At 39.6% G+C, this 16,412-nt stretch overlaps 2 protein-coding genes across 2 annotated transcripts; both read right to left on the reverse strand.

The window, feature by feature from the left end:
• Nucleotides 1–649: 649 nt before the first annotated feature.
• Nucleotides 650–2,727, reverse strand: LOC114465689 (tetraspanin-7-like). The gene has a single exon (XM_028450858.1). It carries the CDS (start codon nucleotides 2,428–2,430, stop codon nucleotides 1,324–1,326), a length of 1,107 nt encoding a protein of 368 aa, XP_028306659.1. The 5' UTR covers nucleotides 2,431–2,727; the 3' UTR covers nucleotides 650–1,323.
• A 2,008-nt stretch (nucleotides 2,728–4,735) lies between these two features.
• On the reverse strand, nucleotides 4,736–15,905 carry LOC114465281 (zinc finger protein 665). Its single transcript, XM_028450191.1, has 9 exons — nucleotides 15,771–15,905; nucleotides 14,831–15,033; nucleotides 14,621–14,719; nucleotides 13,385–13,480; nucleotides 12,900–13,010; nucleotides 11,151–11,268; nucleotides 8,718–9,276; nucleotides 7,728–7,783; nucleotides 4,736–6,596 (listed from the first exon to the last, which is right to left on the reverse strand). The coding sequence occupies exons 1-9, from the start codon at nucleotides 15,802–15,804 to the stop codon at nucleotides 5,122–5,124; spliced, it is 2,751 nt and encodes a 916-aa protein (XP_028305992.1). The 5' UTR covers nucleotides 15,805–15,905; the 3' UTR covers nucleotides 4,736–5,121.
• Between the last annotated feature and the right edge of the window lie 507 nt (nucleotides 15,906–16,412).

Raw genomic sequence — 16,412 nt, forward strand, 5'->3', positions numbered from 1 at the left:
AATGTAATTGTTTATACAAAAGCACAAGTTTGTTTTTGAAACTTAATAGAGAAAACAATCTATATTTGTAATTTGGAAATGTGAGGCATTTCTATGCTAGCCTATGGTAGGCTATGCATAGCTGGAGTTTGAAACGTACATTAGCGAGTGGATTAAACAAGTCAAAGCTTTCAATCTTAAGAAATGACTAGCCAGCGAAACATAGAAATTCAAATACAAGCAGATCATGCATTCATTCCACATATTTGATAAGCAGCCAAAAGCTGGACCTGTGCAGCATTAATACTGTTCGCTATACCGAAGCTTTTTCATAAATCTGTCAAAATAAGTGTAAAAGAAGAGAAAAAGACTTCCTTTGAGGCCATTAGCAGTTTCATGCAAAATATAGTGTTGCGCCTGAAGGACTCATGGATTAAAACAAACAGTAACCCTAACCATAAACACCTTTTTCATGTTTTAAAGACTTGGAACAACAATTTTGTTCTTCAAGACATCCAACGAGACAGGGACACGTAGAAAAAAAAAAAACAAGTGGAAAGCTGAAAAAGGTCCAAACAGAACGGCCAGTGACCTCAGTCCATCTGGTGTAGAATTGGCACATACAAGACATGACAGCGAGCTTGTTTAAAAGCTGATCTGAAGCACCGTGTTGAGGACACTTTGTGTGAACGTCTGCTAAACGTAGACAGACTAAATAATCCAGTGGAAACCTGATGGTTTAGATATCCTGTGCATTCAAACGTGTCACAAGAGGAAAAGTCGGGATAATATGTCAATTCTTGGTTTGCTTTGCACCCATGCTGCGATGGAGAGAGTTGTATTGAACCATGCTGTATGTATATAGTTCCATGACAGTATTCCACAGTACAAAAATGCAAAGGGGAGTCTTTTCTACAATTGGAGTGCCACATCTTGACATGAAATCAATGAGGATGAATGTGTGCTTCTTTATTAGCGGAAGAGGAGTGCATTTACCATTTCCTGCATGCATTTCCATACAAAATCAGCCAAGCTTACAATTGTACAACTTTGTTTACTATGACTGGGGAGTTAAAGCACACTATAAACAATCTAACATGGTTATTTATTGAGTTATGTCAAAAACTATTCTATTCCAACACACTATAGCAGTCACAGTGGACCTGTTTGAAGGAACCTGCTCCAAATACTAGGCTGTATAAATTGTTTTGCTGAATGTTGTGGGGTTTGTACAAGGCTTTGAATGATAATGAGTTTAAATTTGATGTGTACAAAATGAAAAAGGTTTTGCTTCACTGCTAGAATCCTCAAATAACTCGTGAGCCAGTTATGGTAATATGGCAGTTAATGTGCCACCACTCGGCCATGCTGCCTTGGTGCCATTTTGTTGGCCAGCAAACAAGCCAAGGCAATTCCTCCGATCTGAGTGAAGGCTAATCCCAGGACAGTGGCAGCGATATGAAAGACATTGGCGTTGACCAAGCTGAAGACTTTCCGGAAGCAGCCGTGCGGATGAATTCCCGCAGTGGCTACGCCATCGATGCCGTCATCCGTCAGAAGAGGCCGGTTCTTGCACCCTTTGCGTCTCGCGCAGCAGCTGTCTGGCAGGGACACAGAGGTGCCGTTCTCGTTGGGCAGGAACATCATGTGCTGAATAGCCCAGTCCGACGTGAGCCAGTCTCGCCAACCCTCGGCACCACAGCATTCCAAGGCCCTCTGAAGGCTGTCCAGAGCATCGGCTCGGCCTTCGTCCACTGTGTAGCCGGCAACCGCTCGTTGCAAACCGCTACGAAATCCCCCCGCAATTTCCTCACGGTAGAACAGGCCCGAGAGTCCAGCTGCCAAACCACCTATAAGTGCAGCAAGTTGAAAGAAACCGTAGGCTCGGAGCACACATGGAAGGTTTGCAGCAACGCCAAGACACCCAAGGAACCCCCAGGCAGTGACAGTAGCACCGGTGGCCAGAAGGATGAGCGGGGCGTTGGGGTACTTGTTGGCCGACAGCAGCATGTAGTCCGCCAATGAAATCTGAGCCCAGACGCCCAGGGTGAAGATGGCCAAGCCCGCTGCCCAGAAGAGGCAGCTAAAGGCCAGCAGACCAAGACGCAGAAGGTGCATAACTCCAACGGGGCGGCAACAGGGTGGGACGGCGCCCACAGGTGGATGCGCAGGGGGCGCCAGCGAGGCGTTGGAGCCGATGGATAAAGAAAGGCGCTGCTGCTGCTGCTGGTGGTGGTGCTGGTGAAACTGCTCCTCTTGTTGCTGGTACGGAGGCAGCAGGTAGCCGGGGATGGCAGAGGGTCGACGAGGGAGAGGAGGAGGAGAAAACAAGTCGAGACCTCGTGGGGACGAGAGCCTTCGCACTGCTAGCTGCTCACGCTCCCAGTCCAAAGCTCGTCTGCTGGGGCTTGGACGAACTGACAGCGAGTTGTAGGACTGTGAAGACCTCATGATGCCGACTCTAGTGTTTTCTTCTCCTCTCTCTCTCTCTTCCTTGCTTCGCCACCTCTCCTGCAACACACAGCGCTGCTCCTGCCTCTTTACGAGCGGTGATTAATTCTCCACCAGCAACCCCAACGCCATCAGGACAGTAAATCACACCAACCGGTGACGTTCCAGTCGTTATCTGCATCCACAGCCACCTTATTTACCCTCTATTCATCTGTTTATTGCAGGCTGTATCTGCACCTGCATGATCATTAATACTCTAAATACTTGCACTGAAAGCTGCATCCCCACATCTGCCTGCACGCTGCTGCCTTTCTGTTCTGGTGGAGAGAGAGGAGCTGAGTTCCAATCTGCTGCTGCTGAGCATCCACTCGTGCACACCCTCTCTCGGTGTGGAGGATTCCTCTCTTTCATTTTTATTTTTTTGTGGTTTGAATGAGATGAAGTGAGAAGAGGTCCTAATATTTACCTAAACATGAAAAACAGCCTGTTCATTTTGTAGATAACAAAATAAATGTAGATTCAGCCAATACGTACATTTTATGTCGAGCTAAAAATAGAAACCCATTTCCATTTAATTCTCCGGTTTCATGGGGCAGCTGGTTTTATATACTGGTAATTCCTGCCTGCCAATGACTTTGCCCTGATCACCTATTCCACCGAGCGAGCGGTAATTAAAGCTTCACAGTTAATAAAAACTGACTGAAATGTCTCTCTATTAAATAAAGCCATAAGACAACTGAGAGGGGATTACCTGAGTAAACCGTCTGGAGAACTCTAATCTGCACTCATGCCTTACCTTTGCTGTGCTGCTACAGTACATTAAATAAGGCAGAAATGAACAGTTTAATTTTCCACAATGCCATTAGTGGTTCATTCTATGGGTGGAGGAGGCAAATACATCCACTGCTGTCATCTGGAGCTGTGAACAGGAAGTGAGTTTATGGTGTTTATAATTAATCTTTGCACGGTGGACATCGACTAAGGAGCTCATATTTTCTTTTTAACGCGCGTGAAGCCAAAGGAGTCACCTGATTCTTTGCACAATAAAGCACTGGTTCTCAACTAGTGCAGCTTCAGGGCCTAAAAAACAAACTGTGACCCAAATGAAAGGGAATGTGTACATGAATTGACAAAAGAACTCAAAAAACAACAACAAAAGAAATGGGAAAATGAGCACAAAATTAATACACATGAAAACACAAGATCCCTGCAAAAATACACATGATATAAACAGCACACAAAATGACAACAAAAACACACAAAAATATAAAAAATGACCACAAAACATCATAAATACAGAAAATCACTGAGAAAACCCACGCTAAACACAAAATATCTCCCAAAACAAACAAATTCCGAAAATATAAACAAAATAATTAAAAAAAGAACCTGCAGTCACTCCAAAAACAAATTTACACAAAATACACAAAAGACTCCATAAACACAGAAAATTAACAAAAAATAAAACATAAAAATGACCGAAAAAACAAAACAAAAATACAATACAATACACAATATAAATCCAAAATATACAAAATGACAAACAACCTCCCAAAACACACAAACATCAACAAAAACCAATGTGACTCCAAAAACACAAATTCACACCAAAAAACAAAGACTTAAAAAAATTGACAATAAAAATACACAAAATGACCCCATAAACACACAAACAACAAAAATGTACTCTAAAAACACATAAACCGACAACAAAAGATGGTAATTGAAGCACAAAACATGAAAGTTTGAAAGTTCTGAAAGCAATTTAAGTGAGAAAGTGACCAAGTAGAATATTAACATCATATGATCCATAAAACTTCCGTAAACACATTTCATTCACACGTTTCAGAGATTTTCGGAGACCTTCCATTGTGCTATGGACAAAACTTATGGTTAACTTCAAAACAAGAGCTCTATTTACAAAAAGATACTAATGGAAAACAAGAAGAGATGCTTTTATTTTGAAAAGGGGATGTTTGATTTTTAGTTTGAAATTGGTCCCTGGACGATTTTACGTTGCGCTTGCAATGCATCATGGGGTGGTTGAGTATGACTAGTGTGATCACTGTGGATACTTAAAAAAATGTCCCCATATAGTATACACCCGGTTATTTCTCGCATACTCAATCTTTCCATACTATCTAATGTGAATGCACTACAGTATGAGCAGTACGTTAGTATGCAATTTCTAACACAGCAAACAACTTATTAGAGCTAGGTCAAAACGTTATCACAACAAAACATTCAGATTAATGAATGAAATGAAACGGAGTTTTACAAAGTAAAAGTCTGTCCTTCAAAACCAGTGACCTAAGGATAACAGTGTGTACCAATACAGTCCTCCTCTCTAGCAACTGAGCTAAGCTGACAAACGCGGAATGACTTTTGTGACTCCCAGCCTTGAAGAGAGGCACAACACTGAGACGCAGAATTAAAATAAGAACAGAATATAAAAGACTGCACACTTTGTAAAAGTCTAATTTATTGAATCTTTTTGTGTTTTACGATACAGGAAATCTGCTAACCTTTGTTGCAGTTATAGCTGCACTTCGCTACTTAAAAGTTTTTCAAAATAAAAGCACAGTCTTCATTTACTTCGGTTTTCTCATTGCAAAATGGCCACAACCCACTGTAAACAGGTCCAACAGTTAAGATAATATTAATGAAAATAGATCATATTTATAGTGCACATTACATGGGGTGTTCTTCCTCTCCGTGTGTCTCTGTGTGTTTCCTCAGCTTGGCCTTTGAGGTGAACGTCTTCATGCACAGCTCACAGTGCAGTCTGCTCCGTTTTAGGCCTGCGTGCCTTCGTTTGTGTCGTGCCAGCTCCGACGAGCTCTTGTACCGGAGCTCGCACGTATCGCAGGCGTACGGCCTCTCGCCCGTGTGGATCCTCCGGTGCAGCTGAGCTTCGGTCAGCGTCCGGAAGGACTTCTCACAGTGTCCGCACGGGAACGGCCTCTCCCCCGTGTGGATCAGGTTGTGTCTGGTGAGCGCGTAAGACTTGGTGAAGCACTTACCGCAGTACGTGCACGGGAAGGGACGGGCGCCGCCATGGGAGACGATGTGCGCCTGCTGGGTTTTCTTGCTCTTGAAGCGTTTGTGGCACTGAGGGCATGAGAAGGGTTTGTCGTCCACGTGGGACCTGTGGTGCTTGCACAACTCGCCCTGGGATAGGAAACCTTTCCCGCATTGTGAGCAGAGGAAAGGCTTCTCTCCTGTGTGCATCCGCTCATGTCGCTCCAGCACAGATGCCAGCGCAAACTTTTTCGGGCAGTGGGAGCACTGGAAAGGTCGCTCACCCGAATGAACGCGGAGGTGTTTGACAAGCATGAATCGCAGCGAGAACCGCTTGCCGCACTGGTTGCACTGGTAAGGTTGCTCCCCAGTGTGGGAGGACAGGTGCCTCTTGACGTCGGCTCTGCGCGTGTACGTCTTCTCGCAGTGCGGACACTTGTGCTGTCGCTTCACCTGGTGCATCTGCCGGTGCTGGGAGCGGGCGAGCAGGGAGTGGAAACCCTCGCCGCAATGCAGGCAGACATACCGCCTGGCGCTGACGTGGGACTTCTTGTGCTCCGTCAGTTCGTCTGCGCTGGGGAAGGTTTGGCTGCAGATGGAGCAGATCTGAGGGAGCCGGATGTCGTCGGAGTGACACCCCTTGTGGTGGACGGTCAGAGCTCGTAGATTGGTAAAGGACACGTGGCACAGCTGACAGGTAAAGGAAATGTCCACGCCGTGATCTTTGGCCTCGTGCTTTGTCAGTTCCGACGAGTAGAGGAAGGTGCGATCGCACTGCGAGCAGCGGAACGGTCGCTCCCCGGTGTGCGTGAGCTGGTGTCGCCTGACGTCCGACGTTCGGGTGAACGACTTACCACACGTGTCACAGGTGAGAGCTTTGTGTTTGCTGTGCGACGGAGAACCTGCGCTTTCGTCGTCTTGCCACGCTGCGTCACTCTGCTCCACATTTCCTTTGGGAATCAACTTGATGGATGTAAATATCTCATCCGTGCTGGAGGGGGCCGGGGTAAACGCGGCTCCAGAGTGAGTCCGGTACGAGTCGGACTGGACGCTCTGCATGTGGAAGTGAGGGGGAGTGTTTTTGTCCGAGTTATAGAAAGGACAGTGTGAGCAGGTGAAGATGATGGACATCTCATCAGAGTTACCTATGAAAGGTGGAAAAAAAAAGAATCTCTAAGAAGAAAGTACGAACAGTTCCCAAAATAAGAATTCAGGAAACAAACACACAATGCGGGGGTCGACAGCTACATTTTTGGATCTTGTTAAGCCTCTGCAGTTGTACCATAGTGAGTTTTTTCTTCTTTATTCTTTAAAATGTTCATGTTAATGCTAAGCTAATGTTAAGCTGATGCTAATGTAAGCTATTGCTAGGGTAATGCTTAGCTAATGCTGGGTTAATGCTTAGTTAATGCTATTGCTAAGTTAATGATTGGCTAATGCTAATGCTAGGTTAAAGTTAATGCTAGTTAATACCAGGCTAATGCAAATGCTAATTCTAGGTTAATGCTAGTTATTGCTAATGCTAGCTAATGCTAGTTGATGCTAATGCTATGGTAATGCAAATGTTAAGCTAATGCAAATGCTAATTTTCGGTTAATGCTAGCTAATGCTATTGCTAGGCTAATGCTATTGCTAGTTTATGCTAATGCAAATGCTAGATAATGCTATTGCTAGGCTAATGCTATTGCTAGGTTAATGCTATTGCTAGGTTAATGCTATTGCTAGTTTATGCTAATGCAAATGCTAATTCTAGGTTAATGCTAGCTAATGCTACTGCTAGTTGATGCAAATGCTAGGCTAATATTAATGCTAATGCTAAGGTAATGCTAATGCAGTGTTCGATGACACCTGCATTTTGACTTGGATTTTCTTCAGGAAATGCAAATATTCTATTTTTCTTTTGTTTTGGTTTATCCCTGATCCTGTTGTCTTCTGCTGGAATTAGGATATACCAACCTCCCTTTTTCTTTCTCTCTCATTTTTACTGTAACTGGTGTATAGGATTGCGATGCACAACCACCAAGTGTGGAAAACATTGTTAATTGAGTGCCAAAAATGTGTGTTAAAAAGAGTTAAAAAGAAGTAAAAAAGAATTCAGGATACAAAAATAAATAAATATCTACACAACAATTATCCATAAATTGGCTAACAATGGAAAATGTATTTATTTATTTCTTTTCTAATTGACTTGATAAATATGTATATTAAATCTTCATGTTTACACTCGTTGTAGACGTGCTACTGTGCTCACACCTTTCATCAAAACGTGCCCTTACCTCGTTCACTTGCCTTGATGGCGATGACAGACGGAGCCACTGATACAGTCGAGCTCCTGTTGGAGTAAAAACAGAAGATTCCCATCAGAATCAGCCATAGAAACACAGCAAAGAGTAAAAACATGGACATTAACAACTACTAAAACAAACAAATAACCATACTTTTGTAAGAGATGTAAGATCTACTGATGGCACGTTTTACCCTTTTGGAAGAATCTGGCTCTGGTGGTTCACAAACGACTGCTTATTTAATATCACGCATAGTACAACTAAAACAATGACCAATTTGAGCCTTACAACAGGATAGAACAACAGTTTGGTGTGTTTTTTTGTCCTTTTTGCGTATATTTTACTCATCGTTGAACATTTTTGATGCTGTTTAGTGTTTTTCATTTTTGTTGTATTGTGTGTTTTTTAAGTCATTTTGTGTATTTCTGTTGTGACTTTTTTCCCCAGTTTTTGCAGTAATTTTGTGTTTTTTAAGTCACTTTTCTTATCTTTTTGTTTTTTTTGTGCTTTTGTATGTTTTACTTTCATTCTCGTTGCTGTTTAGTGTTTTCTTTTGTTGTTTTTTGTGTATTTTACAAGTAATTTTGTGCATTTTTCGAGTAATTTTGTGCATTTGTTGTGATGTTTTTGGGTTGTTTTCTGCAGTAATGTTGTGTTTATTGAAGTCGCTTTTGTGTATTTTTCTTATCCTTTTGTGTCTTTTTCCTAATACAAAGTAGAAACAGTGACCTTAATTTGCATAAAATCTAACAGAAACAGATTTTAATTATTTAAAGTTAATTAATTTATTAATCACTGCTGAGAGAATGTCTCTGCTTTTAATACAATTTCTTTTCTTTTTTTATCTCCATGTTTTTATTATTAAGAAAGGAACAGTGCAGAAGCTCTGGATCGTTCATTCACTTACAACTTCTCGACTGTTTCCATGTTGAAAACAAGAGAAAAGACAAAAGAGCTGCATTAATACAGTATTTTACATACGTTTTGGTGTCGAGGCTGATCCCTCCTGAGGTCATGTCGGTTCTCCAGCTGAGTGAAGAAACGTCACATGCTTGTGTGGACACAGTGTTGATGTCGTGGTCATCTGATGGTCTGTTAATCTTCTCTTCTTCAGCTGTTGCTTTGTTTTGATCTTCTAGTTTCTCATTCTCAGACAGACTGTTCCTTCTCTCTCCTGGAGGGTTTTCCTGACTCAGACTCTCCTTGGTGAATGTTTTTGTCTGAGTTTGTAAATCCTGGTCATCACTCGTCTCCTCCGCTCTGGGTTTGATGTGCTCTGCGCTCACAGCCTCGATCTCCTCTTCGTAGAAATCCATCTGGACGTCCTCAGGCTCGTGCTCGCCATCGTTTCCTTGTTCTGACGAGTCGACCACCTCGGTGTAAACGGCCACCAGGCTGTACTGCTCCGCTGCCGCCAGCGTGACGGGGTTTAGTACGTTGGCGTAGTTGTGGATGGAGTCCAGGTTGACGTTGGGTTTCTGTGACGGAGGAACGGACAGAGCCGACAGGATGCAGCGCCCGATGGTGGAGGACGGGCCGTCTGCGAGGAGGACGCAGACGAAGAACAAGCTCAAATTAGCAGTTATTGTGTAATATTAGGCAGATATTTGTGTGGGCAGGTTTCAATTTTTCTCAAATTATTCCACAAAACCTCCCCAAATTAAATAAAAATTGGTAAAAAAAAATAAACAAATCAAAGTCCATTGAAGTATCTGTTACTTATTGCTTAGATATTGTTGATGCCTTCCATACTTTATGTCTAATTTATAACTGGAAGTGTAAACTTAGGCACATTAATGTGGAAATTGTTTGTTTGTTTCACACGTGGGCCACCCATTGTGATCCAACTGGTCTGTATTTGGCGGCTGAACTGAATTGAGTTTAACCCCCCTGCTCTACAGTGTGAATATTTCACTCGCATTTGCTTCTATAAAAACGTATGTGATAACTACAAAAACAATTTGGTCGACAAGGCTAAAATAACGGAGGCTAACGTGAGCAAAGATTAAAAAAAAAAAAGAAAAAAGAAATGAGAAATCAAAATGTAAATTAAAAATGTATTTGTGTCTATAAAGAAATGTCTCTTTGTGCTCCAAAATATTATGTCAGCGTTACGCCATGTTAATACATTAACATTAGGGGTGCACAGATTGCAATTTTTACAACTGAAAGCATATTCCTTCAATGTTCCAATCTTATTTTATTGCAAAATATTGAACAATACCTGTGAAACGGTACAATTTCATTTATATAAATGAAAAGTTTAGAGAATTGCTGCCCAAACTACTAAATTATATCAGTTCCTTTAGTCTTTCATTTATGAATTTTGGTTCCTATCGCCCAGCCCTGCTAGCGTGTCTACATTAACTGCAGCCTAGCAATTCGCCAGAAGAGGTCACTTAAACTGAAGCTTTGAGTAATCAACCCATTTTCAAACATTTTTACATTAGCATTTTTAACTTTTCCTGATTTATTTGAGCAACGAAAAGCAGGACAAGTTAGTATTTTGACTGAAAAAGATTCTTAACAATCTAAAAAGATGCTAAATGATCTAAAAAGCTGCTAAATGATCTAAAAATCAGGCTGAAGGCTTCACTCCAATAGAAATCAATGGGATGTTTACAGGCAGTGGGGCCGTGTGACATCATCAATCACGTGATTTAAAGATGGAGGAACACAGGCTCTAAAACTGTAAGTAGTCCCATTTTTAAAAGGCAATTAAATTAATATGGTGTTGTGGAGGTGTGCGTTGCCATGAATCTGATGATACGATTCACGATTTGCTTGTAATTATACGATATATCCCCATATGTCCCGATACAAAACAATACGATATATATATTGTGATATATCACAATATCAATAGTAACAAATTTCACCTTTACAAGTACAAAATGGAATGAAATACAATTTATTTATTTAAACTTAAGAGAACATGTAAATGGTAACTAACCGTAATTCAAGAACTAATATCAAAAATAAGTGTTATGTTTATCAAACTGTAAAAATATATAATTAAAAAACAAAAAAAAAGTTGAACTTCTTAAAGGATTCTGATTCTGTTAAGTTGTTAAATTATTTTTAACCACATATATCTGTAAAAGTGTCCACTCCAGTATGTTTTATGAAAAAAAGTGCAATCAACTTCCATCTAAAAAGCATTGAGGAGTGAGGTAGTTTAACAAGGTCTGTTGTTGTTCACTGACACCTAGTGACATATGCATGATAAAAAAAAATCATTAAAAAAACATGATTAAAAAAATCGATTTGGAATTTTTTTGGATCGATACAATAATCGCACAGTGAAATATCATGAAATATCGCCAAATCAATTTTTTCTTACACCCTAAAATGTGTTTTATCAGGCATGGATCTTCTAATTGTAAGATGTGTTGTAATGGAGACACTACTTACAAGCCATCTTCAGCAGCCCTGAGCTCCTGTAGTGCTTGAACACTGTACTTAACTCTTGAAGTGACGAGTGAACACATTCCTCTAAAACTGCCGAATCAGAGCCGAGCCAGGCAGCGGTCTGTAATGAGGGAGGAACCAGAGGTTTAGAAACATGCCAGAGGAGGAACAAACACATGCACAAACTGCCTGCGTGTGTGGATTCCAAAGTTAGGATTATAATTATATATTTAATTATCCATGTTCAATTACAATTACAAAGACCGGCAATTTTTCCCAATTACAAATAAGATTACAATTCTTATTTTCCCCCAGAAAATCAATTACAATTACATTCTCAATCACAATTACTGAGCCTTTAATAAATGCCCCATAAAATGTAGCTTCATCTTATGTTAGCTTTCTGCTAGCATCTCTTATTGCAGACATAGGCAACTGGTGGCCCAGGGGCCACATTCGGCCATTGGTCTAATTTTGTGCGGCTTCCTAAAGTAAATGTACAAAATGACAGAAAAATACACAAAACAAGAGCAGGAATACATTAAAAAACACAAATAATTACAACATTGCAGGAAAATACAGCAAAAGACAAGATGAACAAAAATACATTAGTAATAGACAAAATTACTCGGAAAAATATACAAAGTTACAGAAAATGACTACTAAAGTACATCAAAAGACAAAAAAAAAAACACAAAAAAATGACTGCAAATGCACAGTAGTAACAAACAAGCAAAACGACAACAGAAATACACAAAATGGTAAAAGGACCCTCAAGAGAACAAACAGGTAAACATGATATGAAACATGTTCTAATAATTGTTAACTACGTTTCTGTAAGCCATAGAACTGTAACATTTATCAAACGCTCATGTCAATTACAATTCCAAAGTCAATTATTTTAACTCAATTACAATTTATTTACGATTACAACAGCAACAGATTTTTTTTTCAATTATGACTGCAATTAAAATTAAAGCAGCAAGCGGCGTCGTAGGATCCAAAAAAGTGGCCTGGGTCGGTCAACCAAGGTCGTGTATCCCAATGTTGCGGATTTGGGTTTGAGCAAATTCAGAGCAAATTGGTGGAAAAACAGCTGAGATATTGCATTTCAAATGCTTCAGCATTAGTACTAGCCTAGCATTAAAATGAACTTAGTGGTAGCATTAACATAGCATTAATATTAGCCTAGCATTAGCATTGGGATAACATTAGCATTAACCTAACATTAGCATTAACCTAACATTAGCAATAACCTGTCATCAGCCTAGCAATAGCATTAACCTTGCAATAGCACTAGCATTAATCTAGCATTAGGATTGGGCTAACATTAACATTAACGTAGCATTAGCAATAATCTCGCATTAGCATTAACCTAGCAATAAAATTAACCTGGCATTAACTTTAACATAGCAATAGCATTTACCTAGCATTAACATTAGCTAGCAATAGCTTAGCATTAACCTTGCAATACCATTAATGTAGCAATAACCTAGCATTAGCCTAGCAATAGCAATGATAAAGCAGTAGAACAGGAAAAACCAGTAAAACCAGTAAGAAGGTCAATTTACATAGTAATGTGTTAAAAACCCAGTATGAAAGGAAAAAGGTCAAAGGGAGGCTGTGAATAATAATAAATAAAAGCAATTACAAAAGGGTCCTTCTGGCCATTGGAATGTCATTACATCATAATTGTAATTATTGACCAATTATGCTATTACAATTATAATTGACCCCAACCCAGGCAGATACCCGTTTAAGGTCCGGCACAGGGAGCAGCTTTTCCAGCTTGGAGAGGAGCTCCCACAGGAGCACGTGCAGAGCTGTGTCGTACTGTGAGCCGTACTCCACCGGAAAAACTTCCTGAAGGACATGCAAATATAATTAGAGTTTGATTCACACAAATATTCAAGTCTATCCAGCTGCAGACCCGCAGGCCCTCCAAACCACGCCCATCCAAACCACGCCCATTGTGTGACGATGGCCGGTGAAGCAATTTTTCAATGTAACCTCAAATTTTGCCAGGAAGTGGAGGCGGTAGAGGTTCGGGTTAGGGTTAGTTAAAAAAAAAAAAAGGTAAGTATTGTAAAGTTCCAAAATTGCCAGAACAGTGGAGGGGGTAGCGGTTGAGGTTAGTGGAAAGGGGGTGTATTTTGTAGGGGGCGTGGTTTGTAGCGGCTGCAGCTGCAGCTAGACCCTTCTCTAGATATTGGTAAATGAGAGAACACGTGAAGCACCTGAAAGAAATAAGCTCTCTCTATTGGATCTTTTAGCAGGCTCTGAACAAGCGCGATGAAGGTGGACTCAGTTTTCCTCACCTCTGCATCCATGGGCTGCCAATCAAACAGATGAGTCATTCCATGTCATTTTCACAACATCCCACGCACTTCAGTCTCAAAGAATTCAGTTTTTTTTTTTTTTTTACCAAATGTTCCTTTTATAATGCAATTGGCACCATTTTATTGGATGAATACTTTTAGAGATAAGGACAATTTAGTGAGGGGAGTGTGTCAATATCTATGTCCTTATTATATCACAGGAACTACACTACATAGAAAAGTGAATTTTGGTATAGTAATACAACTCCACCTACTCTGTCAGAATACATAAAAAGATCTGCTATACATCCTATCTGGTGGACATGCTAGCTCCTTAAATTTGGGTAAAAGTTTGTCTTGGTTTGGGTCTGGAACGTGACCCAATGATTAGTCACATAAATGCATTGGTTCTTGGGTGACAGTCACTTGAAAGTGAAAAATGAATAAACAATAAATGATTATAAGACACAGAGGCTACAATGACCTCATGTAAATGATTTTCAATATCGGTGAGTGGTGAAATAACCCAAAGTTGGGGTTCAAAACTAAAATGAAGAATTTGCATGAAGAAAATGTGTTTTATATCCCAAGAAAGAGCAATTTTTATGCTATAAATTAAAACACAGATCAGATGTTTTTTTTACATTCCCACATGCAGTAATGGGCCAATTCAAGAGACTGACACCCAAGAACCAATGCATATACTGTATGTGACTAATCATTAGTGATGTGAACAGTCTATGTTCATAACTCAAAGCTGATCAAATTACATAGGGCTGAGGCATATGCTAAGTTGTTTACTGAAGGCCCAAACATGTTCCAGACCCAAACACAGGCAAACTTTTCCCAAATTTAAGGAGCTGGCATGTCCACCAGATAGGATGTATAGCATATGTTTTTGTATATTTTGATAGAGTAGGTGGAGCTATATTACTATACCAAATATCAGTTTCCTATGTGATGTAGTTCCTGAGATATTAGAAGCTGAAAATGGAAAAAAAAAATAAGGACAAGCAAAAATCGACACATACCCCCCTCACTAAATTGGCCATATATCAATAAGTATTAATAAAATCAAACTAAAAATGTACAGTGTGCCTATTGAATAATCACAGAACAATTAGTAAACATTTCATATGTCGTCATTTTACTCACAATCCGCTCAGAGGTTACAGACAGTCTGTCCAGGTGTCTCTGGATCACCTGAGAATCAACCGACCCCTGGGCAGAGCCTTTGCACAGCTCCAGGATCAACTGAAAAACCACAGAAACCAACACTAAGCTGCACTGAGTAATGTGATAGAACTTGATCTCAGGTTCTGTTAAAGCAGAACTTCTCCACTGATGGAGAACCTGACGACTCACTCTAGCTCTGAGGCCGAGGAGCAGCTGCGCCCTCTGCTTCTGGTTGATCAAACCGGGAACGGCTTGGGTCACCAGAGACACAAACTCCTGCAGCTTCTCGTAGTTCATCACATCTTTCTGCCTGACCAGGTTCCACATGGCAGCAGACAGGAGCTGCAGAGGGGAAACCAGGAGGCGGAGCGAGGACAAAGGTAGTCCAGGATCTGGAACACACAAGTAGAACGTGAAGAAAGGCCCAACAATCCATACACGTGACAACTGGTGATTTTCTGAATGATTCAGTGATAATACAATAAACAGTTTGCTTAGCATATCAACAAATGAGGGTAAAAAATTATAAAAATGTAGCATTGGCAGATACTCACCAATGTACCAATTCAAATTTACAAAGGCTGAATCAAGGTAAAGACTGAGGTAACAAAAACTAAGATTTTTTAAAAAAATATTCAGAGGTAAATAAAAATTTAAAAAATCAATCACTAAAATAAAAAAAAAGTGTACTTCAATCAAAATAAATATTTTCAATTAAAGAAAATTTGCAAAAAACATTTGACACTCAAATAATTGCATTTGAACACTTTTTTCTTTGATTTGATTTTTTTTAACTGAAGTATTTTTTATTGTAAAGGTTTTTTTTTAGATTGAATAATAAAGACACAAATCAACCTCCATATTACTGAGGAAATAAAATAAAGTTTAGCGTGACAACCTTTTTTTAATAGTGAAACTATTTTTTTTTTTTTTTTTTTTTTACAATAACGTGTTTGGTTATTCGGTAAAAATAAAAAATAAAAATAAAAAAGAAGCGCCAATTCGATTACCTGCATGCAAACCACCATTTAAAGCGGATACCAGTAGACCTATAACACCGGTAGAACAATTTCATTGTAAATAAGAAACAAAGCCAGTTAGGTCACATGAAATTATCTTAAATACGAACCAGTAATTTTCTCCGCAGAATCGTGAACCTCCATCAGTGCAAGACTGCGTTAAACCAGAAAAACAAGTGTAAATGTTAGTTTTTTGCTAACATGCGCGGTTACGACGCAAACAACACGTCCTTGACGCCACCACCGCCTGCCAGATTTTCACAATAAACTGTGTCATATATAAATACGCGTAAGTGTTTTTTCTTTTTTTAATAAAAAAAAGTTTATTTTTAAATCTTTGAAGATGTGTCAAAATATTTTACTTGACAAAAGGCTGTGAAGCTTCAGAAGTCATTAAATGCGACCGTGGAATACAACCGGATGTTTCGGTTCTCTGGTAATAGAATTTAACGAGACTTCAAAATAAGAGTTAAAACTTTAAACTTGTTTTTGTGGATTTTTTTTAATTGGGAAATTCTTAATTCTTTGTTTTATTGTCCAGTTACTCCTTGAATACGTATTTATTTGTACTTAATTTTGTTCCTTCACTTTTTTTTTTAAATTTAGTGTCACTAATTTTTGCTCATAAAACAGTGTCATTTTACCTCTGCTTGTTACTATAAAATAAAAATGGAAAAAAAAAATCTTAAATGTACAAAAACAATTGACACATATTTAAGTTTAACAATCATGACCAAGTTAGCATTTTTCTT

The sequence above is a fragment of the Gouania willdenowi genome, chromosome 6 (assembly GCF_900634775.1).
Source record: "Gouania willdenowi chromosome 6, fGouWil2.1, whole genome shotgun sequence".
In the NCBI taxonomy this organism is placed as follows: Eukaryota; Metazoa; Chordata; class Actinopteri; order Blenniiformes; family Gobiesocidae; genus Gouania; species Gouania willdenowi.